Consider the following 20,491-nt stretch of genomic DNA (forward strand, 5'->3'; position numbering starts at 1 on the left):
GTGGACAGTTTATCCCATGATTCTGAGGCGGCCATAAGGTTGACTGAGCATCATGGGACATGCTCTTAAAGATGTGCTACTTGTCTGGGTCATGCTAGAACAGGAAAGGTCCTTCCTCATGCTGGTGTCAAAGTTGGAAGCATACAATTGTCTCAAATGTTTTTTTATGCTGTAGCAGTAACATTATCCGTAACTGGAATTAAGGGGCTTAAACCATGAAAAACAGCCCTAGACCATCGTCCTTCCTTCACCAAGCTTTACACTAGGCACGGTGCGTTACGAGTCCATGTGCTCTACACCACTCCAGTCAACATTTGGCATTGTGCATAATGATCTCCAGTTTTTGTGCAGCTGTTCAACCATGGAAACCCATTTCATGAAGTTCCCAAAGCACGGTGTTTGTGCTGACTTTGCAGAGGCAGTTTGGATCTCTGTAGTGAGTGAGGCTACAGAGGACAGGTGTTTTTACACACTACATCCTTCAGCACTTGGCTTGATTTTCACCCCAATCCAATGGTGAGACAGAAATAACTAACTAGACTTTGGAGCATAGTGCCACTAGGACATCACGTTGCTTTACCACTTATGTTTTCTGCACGCTTACCCTTACTCTTATTTCCATATTCATTCCATAAGTTCTTTGGTTCTGGGGATTTCTCTTACACAAAACCAGGCTTCCACAAAATGACAGGTTGATCGCAAGAGACATCCCATGCCATCGTTCAGGGTCGGAGACATGGTTGTTTTGCTAGTGTTAGTGTAAGGGCTTATGATTAGTCAGTTGACTTAACCCTTTACCTGACAATTCAACTTCTTAGTGAATAGACCCAAATGAGACAGAAGTACACAAGATATGAGTTCACATTTGACATTTTTATATCTTATTATTGGTGTATTTATATATAAATATTAACACTACAGCCCTAGTTTCATGTAAAACAGAGCTGACAAAGTTATCTTTTCATACTTAAGCAGCGTATAGCCACATGTATTTAGATGGTAGTTGCAAGCTGCAGGGCTTGATAATGGTATGTATGCGGCCCTGTGGGACACTGCCCCACCAACCATTTTCTAGGATCTAAAAATATTGCTCAACCACCAACATAAATGTGCCCATTTTTTAAATACTTGCTGCAGTTATACATCACCAATATCACCGTCTTAGCTAAGCAGAATAAGTTGGCACTCATTCCATTGTGCTATCCCCTAATATTCCATAAGTTGGTGATTATGGTTGACACTTCTATGTGAACACCCAGAGAATTTAAAACTGAAGGGTATGAAATACTAAAAATGTAAACAAAATGATGCAACTCAACCTCAATTAGAAGGTCCACCACCTACTGCTCATTCATACAGTGCCTGGATATACCTCTCAATGAGTCTATCCAGAGGTCACAGAAGGATTCACACCCTACCCTGTATAATCAATTTTGGTTAAGGATGGGACCAGCTCAAGGCATGCAAATCAATTCCTTTTCACTTAACATGATTTAAATTATTGATTTTTGTGAATGATTAAAGGTACCTTCATATTTTCCCACTGAAAGGTAATGTCTCATGTCTCAGTATTTAATATCGTAAACATTGTTGCAGTTTGTATTATAGCACAAGGAACACAAAATTATAATATTTACAAAGTAATTCTATTTACAAACAAGGAAAACCTTATGTCTTAAATGTCAAATCTACAGACAGCCTGCTTTATAGAGGTTGATGTGATATATGCCAGTTATTAAAAAAGTCACTCCAGCCACCAAATCAATTTTAATGTATTTGATTGCTGCATGGGCCCTTTAAATTTGATGTGCATCTTGCAAATGCATGTGAAGATTCTGTAGAATGCCTCCAAATGCATTTGCCCTTCCTCAGCTCCCCGTACTATCTTCTGTGCAGAACATGTGTTCAAACACATCTCCATTTTCCGGTGTCAGCAATGTTACAATATCGTACTTTCAAAAGAGAAAGATAGAGAAAGACAAGGTCTCTTACCACTCCAGATGGAGTACAGCAGCAGTATGGGAGCACAAGGAATAATCTGTACCATAGACCAGGGTCGTACCTAGAGTATTTGGCACCTGGGGCGAAACCTGTATGTGCCCCCCCCCACATTCAAATGTAAATAAATCCACAAAACAAATTAACGTTGCCAAGGAAATATAAGTTGAATATGTAAACTGTATGTCAAAAAATATATAATACATTAAATAAGTTTAAATAAATGTACTAGACAGATAAGGTTCAGCATAACTCCTATCACTATACACCGAGCCAGACATTGACAGTGGTAGAGCATAACTGCTATTACTATATACTGAGCCAGACTGACATGGGAAGCCTCTACCATTTCAATATCTTATTAGTATTTAGTGATGGGGGTTATGAAATTAATAATTTTACTGTCTGATTGTAACAGCGCAACGGAATCCACTGGTGCTATACAAATAATGTCTGGCTCAGTATATAGTGATGCCAGCCCGCAAATCAAGTGAGCAAGATCGGAAGTTTGTACTAACGATTTTAAGCCAGTTCATTGATCGCCCCAACCAAGCCCCAAGGCTGCTCCTGTAGCGGTGGACAGTATAGTCCATCACTGCAAGGGTCCACATCCAATGCCATCCTGGTGACAGCCCCCCCCCCCGAGGAGTGACACCCACCCTGATTAGTGGCACCCTGTGTGGACTGCCAACCCTGCTCCTCCCCAGGTTACCACTGCCACCCAATTATTATTCTGTCTTCTACCAATTTAGAAGGAAGTCTCAGAGGGTACAGTGCGGACCACAGTGCCAATGACAACTGGACTCCATGCGACACCAGTAGTTATACCAATGATTAGGTTTACTAACTAACAAGGAGTGTGTAAAACACGCTGTATATTCAAAATTCTTGTCAGACCATGTGTTTTGTAAGCTAGACATTTAGCATCAATCTTGCAATAAAATTTGCATATATGCAAGTTATATATAGTTATATAAGCTGAAAAAAGACAAGCGTCCATCAAGTTCAGCCTTTTCCATAGCTGTTAATTTGTTGCTGTGGTAAGTGGTAAGTAAATATACAGCGGCATTTCAGAATTTGTCTCAGGTCTCCAAGCTGTGTCTAGGAATTTGAAATATGTCCATCTTTTATTGACCAGTTACACAGATATGAGATTAACCTTAAGAGTTCATGTGCCAGTTTGGACAAATTATATCAGCATTACATCAATTCTGATGCCGTGGGGGATGTCAGTCAACTGTAGAGGTTTCCTTAAATACTATCAAAGAAAAGAACTCTAACCTTCAGTTTATATGTGTAGGTAACTTATTCTAGTTATTTTTTAGTCCCCCGAGGCTTTATACACAGACATGACAGCAGTTTGCTCCCATATGACAGTTCAGGATTGTCACATCTGGGGTCCAAGTGGCTCCTACCAACATCTATACATTGAACACATCATCAACAGCATGCCATTACCATGCCAACTGAGACTACAGACTTCAGATTAGAAACAGAAAGGGCCTTCACATTATCCCAGTGATAAACTGGGAGAAAATTGTTACTCTACTAGATAAAGTGTAACTGTCACCGTCACAACTTTTACTAACTAAATATACTTAAACTACTTGGAGGTTGTCGTTTTTGTTCAGGGTAACTGAGATTTATAAATGCTTTTGTTGAGTGCTCTTTATCCTAAAATGTAACTGGGACTTTACGGTTGACAGGTGGTGGCCAATTGTAAGGTAATTTTGTGGTCTTTGTTAGGACAGGAGGTTCCTGACCACACGGGGTGTATCATTATGCAAGCAGCATATTGATTTTGAATGGTCTTTGTTTTAAAACATGTCATAGAAATTTTTTTTATAAACCATTCTGTAATTGTGTAATATGATGTAATTGGCAAGGGATCTGAATACCTCTGCAAGGCATTTTTAAGCCCAGCTGGCACGTTCAACCAGCCAATTTCAATATTTTTAGGGATGCCGAAGTGGCTGATGCAAAACATCTTGCAATGACCTGCTAGATACCGGTTCCTTACCGATATCCCATTCAACAGGCTCCCCTTACACACACCGCAGGTAAAACAGGCTTTTGTTTAGATTGCGTCTGTTGCCGGTGCACTTATAAAGACAGGTTACCGTCAAGAAGTTATTTTAATGGTTAAATAAGATGGCATATAACCTTCATGGAAGGTGGTGGATGAGACAAGTACCTGCTTCCTTGCAGCCAGGACTGTCCTATGACTGCTTTAACATATCATAGGAACAGTTACGCTATGGTATTCACCATGATTTAATGCCTCAACCTCCTGTCGCCCAGGAGTGTTTCTATACCCATTGTACAGCGCTACGGCATTTGATGGCACTATATAAAATAAATATGTAGTAAACCCAGTTCAGCATAACTGGGGAGAAATAAGTAATGTTGCTTCACACCCACTTCTGCAAGATTAATTGCATGCTATAAAGTTCTGAAGCTTACAGCTGGACTTTAATTGAGCACCTTGAGAACACAGCTGACCCAGAACTGGAATTGTTACATATTAACTAGAAGTGGAAGTTTAACCCACGGTTAACTGTAGCACACAGCAAATTTAAACATGCTTCCTAGACTTAAACTGATGTCTTTTTTAGCAGACTCGAGCCTCTGCTACAAACACTTGAAATAAGCAGCTCGAGTATAAAAACTCTCCTTAAATTGCTGATTTGACCCTAAAATTGGAGAGCTGAGTTTTTAACCATTTAAAGGGTGGTATTCTGAAGATAGAAGGCCAAGACTTATACGCACTATTCCCATTCACCAAGCTTTTTAAAGAATCTATAGGATGGATTTTTTAAATATGGATGTTACCCTAGACGCTAAGCCAACATACACATTTGTATTCATTATAACGCTATAAGCAAAGCTTACATTGGACAGCTAATCCCCATGTAAACACCCTTAACAAGCATCTCAACAGAAATGCCTAATAGTTTTCGTGCTTCATCAGCTCAATCATATTAACCCTCCTTCCCTGCTCTCACCAAATAAAAGCCACCAGTGCCGAGTCATATCAATTTATAACTATGCATACCATCAAGAAATGCCACATTGCGGGAAGGAGAGACCCTGCTTGCCTTTAGACTACGCCTCAATGGAATAGCGCCATCAGGTGACCCTGAAAACATAGGTGAAATATGGTCATATGGCTCAAGCATTTAGCGAATGCTATTCTTCCTGCGCTCTAGAGGGCGCACCTGCTGCAGTACTTTCTATCCACTATCTCAACTCGTTGATGATTGGGCTTTATAAAGGTGCAGACGTTCACATGATATCTTCTATTGCGGGAGGAAGCGAGATAGGGGGTAGATGTGGGATGGGATATTGTAGTTGTTCAGAGGGGCTTTAGCAAACCCCAAGCTTATTTCTAGTGTAGTGTTTGCTCAGCGAATGCTAAATATATTATTTTGTGTGCACGCTCATATGGCAATGGCTGCAGTGGTTTGAACCGGGTTGAGACGGTAGTAGGACTTGAAGGAGACTCCATTATAGAAATTTGGCGGATGTTTTTAGTTTAGTAGAGGCAGTTTCAGTATAAACAGAAAAAGGAAGAGGTAGAGACTTCTTTAAATCAGGGAAGCTTTTTGCTCACTGTTGGTTAGTCTTCCTTATGTAAAGCTTAGAACTTTAGAAAATAAAACCAGCTTTTAATCAGTTTTACCACAGGGGCTGAGTTAGATGTAATATAAACTTGTGAGCAAGAGCACACTCTAGTACAAACCTTAACAGTTGCTATCTCTGTATGATGAGTTGTTGAAGCCGGCAGTGAAACTAATCCAGGGGTTCTAATGTGGCATCTGTTAAAAGGTTAAATGGAAACATGGGTTAGGCTTTCTAACAACTTTGAGCCTTTAACCCCTTTGTGACTGAGTTATTTTGGTACCATTATTTTGATCATATCTAACTTACTTTTAAAATATGGTGGATTTTTTTTTTTGAGGAAAGCTAATAAAAAAAACAAACAAAAAAAACCATTGCTAGACTCAAATTTGTCCTGCGTTTAGAAATGGTGTGTGTGTGATTAGCCAACGCATCAACTCATGTTTGTACAGTAGACACCCCAGGGTGTCACTGGTATGTTAACTTTCCATGCAGTAATCCTACCAGTAGTTTGTGGTGGTTATTTTTCTTCCATGCACATTGTTTCAGGCTTGAATTTACATCCCCTGGTATATATCAACACCAAACACCCTGTCACGCCTAACGATGGGATAAATAAGCACAAAAGGTGTGAGTGTGCAAGGGTTAATGATACCAGCCCTTTAGTCACTCACTTAACCCTTAAACATACCAGAGAAACCACACCAGACTGATACGCTGCCACCACCAAGTTATGGTGGCAGCTGTGGAAACGCCCGGTACCACACTGAAATGATCAAATGTATCAAAACCAAATTAAGTAAAGCAATTAAGTAACTGAAGATAGAGTTTGGTTAGAGCACGGGATTAATATATACTTTAATCTGACGAATGTCATAGTGCTTATGTACAAATATGAACAAAGGAAAGACCGCATTCAAATATAATAAAGGCAATATCACTGCCTTTACCACCAATGCTCACTATAGGTTTTTGGTCTTCTAGGACATTATCGTTTGCTGGGAAGCAAACGATAATGTCCTAGAAGACCAAAAACCTATTTTTTTACCCACCATCCCCACAATTTTCTCCCAACTCTCCATCCCATCCAGCCGTTCACTAAAACTCACTCCCAACACCTCTATCGCTCCTCCTTTCGTCTGCCAACCACACAACTCTAGCTTTCGCCATACACCAAATGCCATACATACACATTTGCCAGTTTCCCCCCGAAATCTACTCCCCATGCAAAAACTCTCCACTAACAACTTTACTCTCCTCAAACCCACCTGCGTCCTACAAACCAGTCACGTTATCCATATACCCTAAAACTTTCAAACTCCTACCCCCACCTCTCACACCTCTCACCACCTTATCTATCCTAATCATTATCAGTAAAAGCTCAATCACACAAATATTGGCGATAACTGACATCCCTGTCTCACACCTGAACAAACCATAAACGTTCCAGACAAACACCCATTCACTAAAACACTACTCTCTATCCCTTCATACAAAACCTGCAACCATCTCAACATTCTTCCTGGCAAACTCAACTTCTCCAACACTTGAAACATAAAACCACACATAACCCTATCATACGCCTTCTCAAAATTTATAGTAGCCACTGCCACTTCCAACTTCCTATCCATGCAATACCACAAAGCATCACGTAACACAATCAAACTATCACAAATCTGTCTCCCAGGAATCGCACATACCTGTTCTTCACCCACCAAACTCTCCACAATCCCTCTCAACCTATTAGCTAATACTTTCGCTATTGCTTTATAATCCATTCAATAACGTAATTCCTTAACACTTCCACACAAACGTCTGTAAACCCCTCCCCAATCACATCCCAAAACTTACAATAAAACTCCACAGGCAAACCATCACAACCAGGCGTCTTATTCTTACCCATACTCTTGATAACCACCTCTAACTCCTTCTTCCACATCCATACTATCCACTCCCATTCCCACATCATCCACAATCATTTTCTACAACCAAATCTCTAACTTTCTCCGCATACAAATCCTTATAAAAATCAGACAACTTCCATCACCTCTTTTCCATACACTGCAACACCTTATTTATTCAAAACACATTCCAACAACACCTTACCCTGAAAAGCTTTCTTAAAGAATCTAATACATTTCTCATCCTCTTCCATTACTTTTAATTCCGTATGAAACATCATTTCTTCCCCTTTCTTTCCATAAAACCATTCAATCGATTCCTTGCTTCCACCAACTCATCCTTTACATCCCACCCAATCTCTCTCAATTTCCACAAGTATTCAAACCGCTGCTGCCACGCTATCCATTCACTCCATTCTCTCCGTGCCTTATCTCTTCCTATTCGTACAAAACTTTCACCTGTATTTTAACATACTTCCACCACTTCAATACATGCAAAAAACATTTTTTATTCTGCAAACCCTGAAAAAAACCTATGAAAACGACTCGCCACCCACTCATCATCCAATAGACACATTTAACTTCCAATGCCCACGCCGAATCACCACGCTTACCGCAATAATTACTGTACACACAACACGTACATGGTCCGTGAAAGGCATAAAAAACGGGTCAACCTATATAGGGCTGCAACTAACGATTATTTTAATAATCGATTAGTTGGCCGTTTATTTTTTCGATTAATTGATTAATTGGATAAAAAAAAAGCAATTTTTTAAAATTTTAAATGTAATAAAAAGCGTACAATTTACACTTTCATCTCTTTATTGCAATGGCCTCTCTATTCACCTTCTTATTTTACTGACATAATAAAAGCTACAAGAACCCAAACAGTGTTTCTCAAACTAGGTTTTAATACAAAGTTATTAGTAAATATTAATTCATGTTAACTATTTTTCATATTTTATAAAAACTGAGAAAAAAGCCTTGTTTATATTTTCTTTTATTTACCAAACTGCCCCCAGTTATGCACATCTGACCCCCAGCTTGCCACTCTACCCCCATATATGCCTTATACCTCTATATATGCCAGATTCCACTGTGCCCCCTGATATGCCACTGTGCCCCTGATATGCCTTATACTCCTTATATGCCAGTGATATGCAACTGAGCCCCCTGATATACCTTTTACCCCCTGATATGCCTAATATTGATATGCCTTATACCGCCTATATCCCCTGAAATTCATAATACCCCCCATACACCACTATAACTCACCCATACACCACTCTGGCTCCTCCCCCTCCCATCCAGAGTGGCTCCTCCCCCTCCCATACATCACTCTGCCTCCTCCCCCTCCCAGACACCTCTCTGGCTCCTCCCCCTCCCATATGCCACTCTGGCTCCTCCCCTCCCATACATCACTTTGCCTCCTCCCCCCTCCCATACTCCACTCTGCCTCATCCCCTCCCATACATCACTCTGGCTCCTCCCCCTCTCATACTCCACTCTGCCTCCTCCCCCCTCCCATACACCACTCTGCCTCCTCCCCCCTCCCATACACCACTCTGCCTCCTCCCCCCTCCCATACACCACTCTGCCTCCTCCCCCCTCCCATACACCACTCTGCCTCCTCCCCCCTCCCATACACCACTCTGCCTCCTCCCCCTCCCATACATCACTTTGGCTCCTCCCCTCCCATACATCACTTTGGCTCCTCCCCTCCCATATTCCAATCTGCCTCCTCCCCTCCCATATTCCACTCTGCCTCCTCCCATACACCACTCTGGCTCCTCCCCCTCCTATACACCATTCTGGCTCCTCCCATACTCCACTCTGCCTCCTCCCCCCTTCCATACACCACTCTGGCTCTTCCCCCTCCCATACTCCATTCTGCCTCCTCCCCCCCTCCCATACTCCACTCTGCCTCCTCCCCCTCCCATACATCACATTGGCTCCTCCCCTCCCATACATCACTTTGCCTCCTCCCCCCTCCCATACTCCACTCTGCCTCATCCCCTCCCATACATCACTCTGGCTCCTCCCCCCTCTCATACTCCACTCTGCCTCCTCCCCCCTCTCATACTCCACTCTGCCTCCTCCCCCCTCCCATACACCACTCTGCCTCCTCCCCCCTCCCATACACCACTCTGCCTCCTCCCCCTCCCATACATCACTTTGGCTCCTCCCCCCTCCCATATTCCAATCTGCCTCCTCCCCTCCCATATTCCACTCTGCCTCCTCCCATACACCACTCTGGCTCCTCCCCCTCCTATACACCATTCTGACTCCTCCCATACTCCACTCTGCCTCCTCCCCCCTCCCATACACCACTCTGGCTCCTCCCCCCTCCCATACTCCACTCTGCCTCCTCCCATACACCACTCTGGCTCCTCCCCCTTCTATACACCATTCTGGCTCCTCCCATACTCCACTCTGCCTCCTCCCCCCTCCCATACACCACTCTGGCTCCTCCCCCTCCCATACTCCACTCTGCCTCCTCCCCCCTCCCATACTCCACTCTGCCTCCTCCCCCTCCCATACACCACTCTGCCTCCTCCCCCTCCCATACATCACTTTGGCCCTCCCATACATCACTTTGCCTCCTCCCCCCTCCCATACTCCACTCTGCCTCATCCCTTCCCATACATCACTCTGGCTCCTCCCCCCTCTCATACTCCACTCTGCCTCCTCCCCCCTCCCATACTCCACTCCATATTCTGCCTCCTGTGAACCTCCGTTGCTGACAAGACACCAGGGAGCCGGGTAGAGAGGCAGAGTGGCGTATGGGAGAGGGAGGAGGCAGAGTGGCTCCCATACACCCCTCTGACTCCTCCCCCCTCCCATACATCACTCTGCCTCTCTACCCGGCTCCATTACTGACGGGCACTTTCACTGCAGCTTCATAGAAGCCTCAGTGTAAGTGAAGGGCAGTAACGGAGTCTGTCTGTGCGATGCAGACCCCCACCGGCTGACAGAGGATGATTCTCTGTCAGCCGGTGGGGGTCTGCATCGCACAGACAGACTCCGTTAATGCTCTTCACTTACACTTATAATTCGATCTCTGTTTGAGGTCTGATTATATAAGGAGAGGAGTTTTTCAGAGCATTTGCTCTGAAAAAAAACTCTTTTTAGAATCGATAAAAATCTATTCGATTAACCGATAATGAAAATCGTTGACGATTTTCATTATCGATTAGTTGTTTCAGCCCTACATGCAACGTTCTTCCAGTCCTCCATTGAGGCTACAATTTGCATGGGCTTAACAAAATTGGACAGTTTCCTGTTCTTAGCTGACAGGAGTAGTACCCGGTGTGGTCTTCTGGTGCCCATCTGCTTCAAGGGTCAACGTGTTGTGCGTTCAGAGATGGTATTCTGCATACCTTGGTTGTGACGAGTGGTTACTGTTACCTTTGTCATCTTGAACCATTCTGCCCATTCTCCTCTGACTTCAATAAGGCATTCTCATCCACACAACAAAAGAAGGGATTCTTTACGGTAAGGACAATAAAAAGTATGTAATTCACTGCCAAGGAAGGTGGTGTTATCAAATACATTAGCCTTCAAAAAGGGTCCGAATATATATATATTTTTTGAAAGGCATGACATACAGGGCTATAAATACAATAAACATTTTAGAGCTTTGTGATGTGTTTTGGAGTCTAGAAGGAATCCCCCCGATGGCAGAATTCAGAGTAGCTTAATTGGGTTTTTTTTGCATCAAGCATATGTTTGAACGTGAAGGACTTTTTTTCAACCTTATGTACTATGTAACTTCCACTCAATGAATACTTATTTTTTTGGACGACTCTCTGTAAACCCTAGAGATGGTTGTGCATGAAAATTCTGAAAGTAGATCAGCAGTTTCGGAAATGCTCAGACCAGCCCATCTCGCACCAAAAACCACGCCACGTTCAAAGTCACTGAAATCCCTTTTCTTCCCAGGTTCTGATGCTCAGTTTTAACATCAGCCTAAATGCATTGAGTTGCTACCATGTTATAAAAAGCAATTGAACCGGTGTGCGTAATAAGGTGGCTAGTGAGATTTATATATATAATACATTCATACATACACACTCCCTTTTGCCTCCTGCAGACCAACATAACACAATAAGTCTAGCTGTGTAATCAGCAAACCTACAGCGACCCACTTCTGGTAATACATTTAGGTAATGCCAAACTGCACCAACTACAAATAAATATACACCACCTCCACCAGTCACCCACCATAGGCAACTCTCTGCCCAATGGCTTCCCATTATTCCACTGGCATCCTTGGATACAACCCACCAGTCCTTCACTGTAGGTGTGAGGGCACATAAACTCAGCTGCATGGAAATAAGTGCCGGGTCAGAGTAATTGCTTACAAAGTCAGAACATTTGAAATAAATACAGAATCCTATTTAATGAAAAAAATCCTTTATGTACACAAATGAAGATAAAAATAAATAAAAGCAATGTCTGATAAAAAGTAAATACAGATTCCGAGCATATTTACCGCAGGCTTCCTTCCCTGCTGCGGCCAAAAAACGCAATGCCTGCAACTCAATGGCACACAACCTCTATAAAACGCTGGACAACTAAACGGCGTCTGACGTTTTATTCACTAAAGGGAGAGATGGAAGCAGAGTTTGCAGGATAATTGAGGTTTCAACTCACATCACTATTTTGTGACAAGCCCTTATTCCAGTGCTAGAGACCAGGACTAACTAAAGGGACTCTGATTCAAGCAGGACAGAAAGCAAAGACTCGCTGGATGTGATAATCCAATCATAAGAATTTTGATGACAGAATTAATGAATGTATTACCTGCCTCTTTTCCAGGTTATGCTGCATCATTCACTGTCCAGAAAACACCCCATAAGGCTGCGTGCGCATGCACTGAAAGTAGCTTTCTGCAGCACAATCTGAAGAGGCCAACGCAAAATAGAGTTTCTCCCTTGGAATGTATCCAGTTCTGAAGTTCTTTGATGGGGCAAAACAAGTGTAGTAGGTACAAAGAGTACATTAAAAAGGAAGACTGTTTCTTTATAGAATAAAACCAAATCCAACTACATATTTCACGGTTTACACAGTAACAAAGTATTTTCTTCTCCTTACCTTACTTTTAACATCTGTGCTCATGTGCGAAGATGATCGTTAAGCACCGTGACCAGACAGCTCACAACTGATAAATTAATTACTCAAACTAACTTTCAAAGAACTTATGTTTATATTCCAAGACAGTTAACATATGTGCACCAAACACAACAGCAAAATATTTGAATTAAATTCCTACAAAATGGCAGTTTCACAGTATTTCCATGCTACAGGCTGCTTCACCCACCAGCCAGGACCAGATTCTCCTTCACACATGGTGCCAGTGTGACCTAGCTAGGCCAACAACTAGCCAAATAGAGCGAGCTAAATGTTAGCTCGGCACAGGCCTCACCATACCTTAAATGTACGCTTAAGGTATGGGGAGACCTTAAACATACATTTTAGCCAATGGGGAGCCCCACTGGATTTGTGCTATGTAAAATCTGGGGCTGTTGGCAGGTGCTAAAAAAATAAATCCTAAAACCTTTAGGCACTTAAGTCTCCAACCTTGGCCACTGAATATATAGAAGTCTATGAAAAAATAATTTTTGCTTTGCTGTGGGGAAGATTACATGCAATCATTGACTATTTAACCATTCAATGCAATGTTTTAGGGACATTAGAATTTCCAATTCTTCCATTATTGGACAGCATTTACAAAAGGAGACACTGGTGCATCATGGAATGGAAGGACCAAATGTGTATTGCTGTGATTTCAGTGCGCTGGTGTGATGAGGACATCGTTATCAAGAAGGGTTATTACAGTCAGCCAAGTCTCGCTGGTCAAAGTATCTATGAGGAAGACGAGAAATGTTACATGTAGAGTCGGCTCTCTGACAGCAGATTAAGAAGAAAAAAACCACAAGCCAAAAACATCAATTTGAATCTGTAAACTATATGTATGGGTTAAGTCACTAAACACAGAGTTGCTAGCAGCAAACTCAAGATCAGATCAAGTTTTGGACATTCATCTTAATCAAGAGGAAGAACCCCCTTTGATTTAATACCCCTTATTTGACTTACAGAGACAACAGGTGAGGAGGGCCCTGCTTACAGTCTAGAATAAATGCAGCTCATAACATTAAGCTTTACTCCAGAGCACCATAAAAGGGTCAGAGGACTGCACTGGGATGCAGGTCCCCCAGGACCCGCCAAAAAACGTGCGGGGAGTCTTACGGGAGTTGCGGGCGGTCAATGTACCTGCGGCTCCCGGTAATCTTGCAAGGCTGCCTTCGTGTTGCTCCTTCGCAGCATCTCTTCTCTTGTTCAGCCCAGGAACGGAGCAAGAGAAGAGACGCTGCAAGGGAGCAACGCGAGGGCAGCCTTGCAGGACTGCGTTGAAAATCTGCAGTTCAGGTAACGGGTGGCCATGATTGACTACATATGTGGCGGGAACGGGGCATGATTGGACACACACGTGGCGGAAGCAGGAATAAAAAAAAAAAAAAAAAAAGTCTCACGCAGGGCTCTACTCTGGAGAACCAGAATACATTTGAAGGGATAACAGATACCTCTGATGTACACAACTTCTAAGGTGGGGATCATTACCTGCCAACCAGACATATGAACAGGTTTAAAGCAGACACTCTCTCATCATCTTTGTGTTCCTGTGAAGGAGAAGAAAATGTCAGAATTGTCTATAACGCGACATTAAATACTTACATTCTTGGAGAAAAATAGCCTTTTGTTCACACTGGCTAACAAAGGTGGAACTGAGTGGTTACTACTAGACTCGCGCATTCGTACGAATGCGTTTGCATGACTAACATTAGAGTTTCGTCCAACGAAAGCAACATTCGACCAAAGAAGCCTTCATCGCCATTTGAACTACCGCTAAGAGGAGAATCTCGTCATCTTAATTCAACTTGCTCCCGGATAACCTTTGTCTTATGTATATCTTGCTTTAAACTCATGTACATATTTGTGCCATACTGCCAAGGGATGCTAAAGAGAATTTAAATAAAACAAGCATATACACACACACATCCCACAAAATTAACCTACCGGATTAAAGCACATTTATCAAAAGGAGAATCTTACCACCTCTGCTCTGACTTGCGAGCATCTCCTCGCGAGCTGCCGAATTAGAGAATGAGCTTCTGGCAGCAATGGTTTCTCCAGACAGGCCAACAAAGCATACAGCCACCGACCCTGGGAACGGATAGCCGTATACAAGGATGTTAAGCAGCTGTTCATATGTTGTACTCAACTAGAGTGGAAAAAAATGTATACTAGACTGTTTTTCTATAGGTTATGCTGAATGAAAAATAAAGCGGCTAAACGCTGAGATTATAATTTGCTTGATTTCCCAAATTGTCCAAATACCCCGATGATCAGCGATGTGGGCCACATAGATTTCTCATTGCCCATTTTACTTTTGTCTGATCAGTTGCTGTGGGTTGCTTTATGCCTTCACTACCATGATGCATGCAGTATAGATCGCTACAAAAAAAATAAAGCAGGAGTTCCTACCAGCTCAGAAGTAAAGTCTCTCTCCTCGAACCAGTTCACAAGGTACTCAAGCACACTTGTAACAGTAGCCTACAAACACAAAACAGATTTTACTTGAACAGCCCATAAAAACACTTCTCTGAAGAAGCGTACAGCTTACTTACTTGTTCCTTCAACAATATTACCCATCTAGCAGGCACCTATCATAAATTGTCTGGGGGCAGTTTGCACGAAGTGTCTGTTGGGGATTCGTGTGCCGTTTAGCCGGGTCATGGAGCGCGTCTGTGTCCTGTTTCTGATCACATGGCCCGGTAATATTTTATAGGATGTCTTTAAGTTATAGCCGGACTGAATGTGGCTGCAGCTCGGGACAATCAGGTAACCTAGCTCTTAATTGGCCAGCACAGCCCTGTTTGCCCAGATGGTAGCCTCACTACAGGAGGATAACACAGACGGGGAAACGAATTGCATCCCTTAATCCTCTCGCTTTATCCCCGAGCTGATGGGATTTAGGTTTGGGTTCTGTGTGTATTGAGAACGTCTGTTAAAGGAACGTTGATAGAATTAAGAATCTATATAAAGTTCTATGTGTTTGTAATAAAAGTTGTTCTTGTTTTACTGCACGAATTGTGGTCCGGCTGATCCGTGGATAGCAGGAGCTACCCGTATGAGGGTACTGACCGGTGGATCCCTCAGCCCTCAAACAGGGGTACCCAGCATTAACCTTTCTTTTAGCATTGAGGGGATCTGGGTGAGGACTACTTTGGCAGAGTGTCGTGAACAAAAACTGGATTAAAAAGGGTCAAGAAAGAGAGGAAAAAGGAGGAAAGAAAAATGGAAAAATCCCCCCCAAGGATTAATGGCACTACACATGTACTTTATCAACCATGACCCACAGTGTAACGGCTGACCAAAGACTCAAAGATCTTGGGATCATCTTTTTGTTTGCAATTGGTAACTCCAATAACCTGATCTTGCCCAAATCACAGTGATGGATGTGATCAAGAAAAGCATAACCTAAAATTAGCTAGAAGTGTGTTGCATCGCAGTTTAACTTTTGGTTCCCTGTCTATACATTATCTCAATGGGAATTATGCCGCACACTAGAACTATTCATAAACACATTTTCCCGTTACCATGAACTGTTAGTCTCACAATGCAACCAACTATATAGATTTCTATACATAATACTCACCTGACTCATTCGACTAACAATACTCAGCAGGGGTGGAAATCCAACCTGTACCAAGACAAAGTTTTTTTTATTATTACAAAAAAAAGGGCGCGTATAAAAGCAGCCACCCTGAATACATTGAGTGTTTTTGCCAACACAGTATCTATGCAGCAGTCACATTTACAGACAAACAAGTCATACCTTTATATAATCAATTCCTGGATTTTGATTATCGCTGTTTAGTGCGGCTGCCAGGTCAGAATACAACCTCTCCCCAAGGCAGAACTTCTTCCAACTTTCTTCATCCTCTGTACTTGGCTTAAGGAAAATAAAGATTTATTCTCTATATCCAAGGCACATGTATTTCCATATTTTTCTTTTATTAGAGCATTTACGTTTGAGAGCAATATAATACAAGCACCTTACTCTTGTACCCTGCCTATCTCATGTCACCTCGTAGGACAACTAAAAGCTCGATCAATATCTAACCCTCCAACACCATACCAAATACACAGGGGTTGAATAGCACAGGGGTATCGCTAGCAACCCCCCCCCCCAAACACACCAATATTCTCTGAGCCAGCACCGGAGTGACTGGTGGAAAGTACGACACATCACAAGAAGCGTTCAGACAGCCACATATACCTGGCCAATTGGGTTCAGTCAGTGACATCAACGAACCGTTAAAATGTATTTATAAAACAAATGCATATATTAGTTTAAAAAAAAAATTACAATTCTGGTCCTAGATTGTAGCATTTAATGGAAACGTCTCACACGATACACTTACCATTGTAACATTGCTGTCCAGAGGCTGAGATCTCCAATGGCTCCTACGTTTGCTGAGACTCTGAAAATAGAAATACAACTGTACTTCCTTTTTGCCAAAAACAGACAAACACACACCCAATCAAATTTAGGTTTGTGTAGCAATAAAAATAGCAAACGGTCACTCGGTATAGAAAAACAGTCCTTCGGAATGTACCAGACGGAAATTTTCTATCTCAAGCTCTCACCAAGATGAGATATTTATGAAACATCAACAAACTCCCAAAAGGTCTCCTTAATAAGATGTTCCTTCGTGATGCAACTTTCTGTTTTGTATACACGCTCGCATATTATCCAAAGACTTTCTTTTAATATCAATTCTATCATTCTGAGGATCACCCGGAAAGAGCAAGAGGAACACTTACAGTCCGCCGACAACAGTAAGACAGTTACCTGGCGCACAGCGGAGAACTGAGCCACTTGTTGCTGCTGCCATCGGAGGCTTGGCGAGTAGCCTTCAGGTGCCGGCTGACATCCTGACAGCTGGAAAACAGACCAACACGTTCCAATTAATGCACAAGGTAATGTATTCAATACGTGTTTCAGTATTCTATCACCAATTTCCCCACTTTTTTATCCTGGGAAGGAACCTCAGATTGGCTGCACCTTTTTATTCAAATGCTGTCAGGTCTCGTGGTTTATAGAAAAGAACCCCACAACTAGCATTTATTATATGAGCATTATATTTTAAACCACCCAAAAGAATAGAGAATAATTATAAAAAAAAAAGTTTACTGTACCAAACAAATGTCTAATGTTCCATAAATAGCATTTTATTTCTTTTTTTGAAGGTAGGCATCACATCCGTCCCATGTCTACCATACAGTGCACCGGTCACACACGCTTCTAGTATTTGCTGTATGCAAATTGTTTGTAGCGATGTAATTAACCATCAGACATTATCATATATATATATATATATATATATATATATATATAATTTTGTTACTATAATGGTTTAGAAAAGCAGATAATCGGTACAGAGTCTTGTTGGAATTACAGAATAACATCAGGCTAGCAGTCCACTTACAGCTATGCTCACAGTCTGCTTCTTCCTCAGTTTCTTGGGGTCGATCTGCGCAATAACCACATCCGGGCATCGAGCGGCCTCTATCCTACAAACATACGTAAAGTTAGCAGCCATCCCTAAAACATGCAACGTGCTCATAAACCAGACCACCGTATCAACAAATATGAAAAAGCATTTACATTGTGCTTGTATAGATGCAGAGATTTAGATGTAAATCATTGCGCAACTCTACAGCTTATGTTGGCGCTATATATATATATATATATATATATATATATAATATAAAATCAATAAATAATATATCAATGATAAGGGGGCGATACCAGGATCCTTTACTAAATATTATTATTCTTTTATTAAGCGCCAATAAATTACACAGAGCTGTACTATTTAAATGGGGCAGTTAACACATACATAACAAATATACATTAATACATAGACATATCGGGGGTAACAGCCCAGCCCATTTAGCCTATCTAGCCTTATGGTAAAGTTATATGGCGAGCTTATGCTCGTGAGCTTGCAATCTAAGCACTACAAATGAGGACAATTAAGAAACATTGGGTTAAAAGCTAAACTTTTAAAGTCATTCCATGGCTCCTGCTCTCTAAATAATGCATTGGGGCCCTGGATGAGGCATGAATTTAGAAGCAGTCTGGCACATGAGGGGATGCAGATCTCAACAGGGTGTCAATGGGGGGGGGGGGACTAACGCCGCTTATACGATTACCGAAGTTCACATCGCAGTCACCCCACTGAATGACGGACAATGTCTATGAAAAATCTATGCGCGTCCCGTTTCCCATGGCAACCAAGGAAACGAAATAAATAAGCGCATTCGCCATACTGACCCCCTTCTCTACCAGCAACTACGTGTGAAGCATGTCCTGTAAGCCCCGCCAAAGCGCGCATAATTCGTCTGCTGACTTACTGAACGCGCCTCAGATACTCCTGCGGCGTCCGAGGGGGTATAGCGGGGTCATAATCATCCTGCAGGTCGCAATTACCCACGGGCAGGAGCCGCGGCATCAGTTCCTCCGGCCCAGAGTCCATGCTTAGACGACATCAGCCTCCCAAGCCGTGAACCGCATGACTCTTAAAGAATGGAACGCATCATATAACGGCTCCTCCGATTGGCTGTCCTCCAGTAGCGTGGTTAAAGTCAAATGTCACAAGCTGCTCTCCCAAACCAAATTTGTGGTTTTCACAAACGTAGTATTCTTATTCCCCTTGGTAATAAATGTAACCAATAAATACCTGTTAAAGGTGCTGTTCCAACTACTCTTGTGTGTTTAACTCTTTGGTAACTAAATACAGCATTAGAAACAGAAAGGAAGCATCGGCGATGTTTTGTATATATCACTGCATATGCTTGGCATAAGTCCACCAGCTGGCCAAGCAAAGGGGCCCGGTGGCCCTGCACTTTCGAGGCTGAGGCGGGTGCCACGGGTGTATTGCACCCAGTCGCCCAGTAACCGAGGCACCTAACAGGGTCATATAATGCGACCTTCTGGTAATAAAGAGGGAACGGCACAGGAGTGGTTCAGTGGTTATTTTTGGGGTAAGAGGGGGAGTAGTGTGTGTTAAGGCCAGTGTGTATGTGTGTTAGTGTATGTTGTCGGATAGGATAGTGTGTGCATGTGTGTGTAAGAGTGTGTGGTGGTAGCATGTGTTACTGTATGGCAGTGTGTATGTCAGCATATAGTGTTAGAGCGTGTGTGCATTAGTGTATGATGTTAGCATTCATGTGCATGGACGTAAGGCATTAGCGTGTGTGTTACTGTAAGTGTATGGTGTTAGCATGAATGCGTGTGTCAGCATATGATAATGGCATGTCAGAAGTGAGCCTAGGGTTAGTGGCACCTCAGAGACAGAGAGGAAGAGCTGCAGAAAGAATGTTTGTGTGTAAGTGTACAGTGTTGGAGTAAGTGATTGTTAGACCGAGTTTGACTGCTTGTTAGTTATAGGGGGCACTGAGGAAATACTACACTCCTAACCTTTCAGGTGTCCATATTGCAACACCTATATTAGAGGTGTCATAAATGTAGAGGCAAAGCAGGACATTGGGCAGCATTACGCTGCCTGAATAAAAAAGTAATAATAAAAAAGGTCCAAACTCCTCATACCATTCTTACTAAAACTGTAAAGAAAGGCCAAACATTTTAAAAATAATTTTAATCCTTAGTGGGCATAAAACATGACTCATGGACTATGCAGGTCCTTTTGCCTTTATGGAGTCAAGAAGGAATTTTTCCCCTGATGGCAGAATTCAAATTAGCTTAACTAGGTTTTTTTTTGCCTTCTTCTACATCAAGAGCAGGAAGGTTAGGTTAGAACTTGATGGACTTAGTATATAAGGTTGAAAAAAAGACCTATGTAACCTCCAGCTTTCATCCTCCCTCTTGATAG

The 20,491-nt window shown here is 42.4% G+C and overlaps 1 protein-coding gene across 3 annotated transcripts; it reads right to left on the bottom strand.

Moving 5' to 3' along the window:
- Positions 1 to 12,709: 12,709 nt before the first annotated feature.
- Positions 12,710 to 19,165, bottom strand: GEMIN2 (gem nuclear organelle associated protein 2). Of its 3 annotated transcripts, none has more exons than XM_053474801.1 (10): positions 19,014 to 19,165; positions 18,083 to 18,167; positions 17,446 to 17,535; positions 17,015 to 17,074; positions 16,426 to 16,542; positions 16,246 to 16,290; positions 15,072 to 15,140; positions 14,643 to 14,750; positions 14,148 to 14,206; positions 12,710 to 13,391 (listed from the first exon to the last, which is right to left on the bottom strand). In XM_053474801.1, exons 1-10 carry the CDS (start codon positions 19,133 to 19,135, stop codon positions 13,346 to 13,348), a joined length of 801 nt encoding a protein of 266 aa, XP_053330776.1. In that variant the 5' UTR covers positions 19,136 to 19,165; the 3' UTR covers positions 12,710 to 13,345. The 3 variants fall into 3 exon arrangements, with proteins under 3 accessions (XP_053330776.1, XP_053330775.1, XP_053330777.1); XM_053474800.1 differs by having other exon boundaries at positions 14,640 to 14,750; XM_053474802.1 differs by lacking the exon at positions 16,246 to 16,290 and having other exon boundaries at positions 14,640 to 14,750.
- Positions 19,166 to 20,491: the final 1,326 nt, after the last annotated feature.

Source organism: Spea bombifrons, chromosome 9 (genome assembly GCF_027358695.1).
Source record: "Spea bombifrons isolate aSpeBom1 chromosome 9, aSpeBom1.2.pri, whole genome shotgun sequence".
Classification (NCBI taxonomy): Eukaryota; Metazoa; Chordata; class Amphibia; order Anura; family Pelobatidae; genus Spea; species Spea bombifrons.

Coding starts and splice junctions, on each gene's coding strand:
- GEMIN2 (XM_053474800.1), bottom strand. CDS start 19,135: ATGGACTCTGGGCCGGAGGAACTGATGCCGCGGCTCCTGCCCGTGGGT. Junction 17,536..18,082: donor AGCAGACTGTGAGCATAGCT/GTAAGTGGACTG, acceptor TCTGTTTTCCAG/CTGTCAGGATGTCAGCCGGC. Junction 17,075..17,445: donor AGTTCTCCGCTGTGCGCCAG/GTAACTGTCTTA, acceptor TTCTATTTTCAG/AGTCTCAGCAAACGTAGGAG.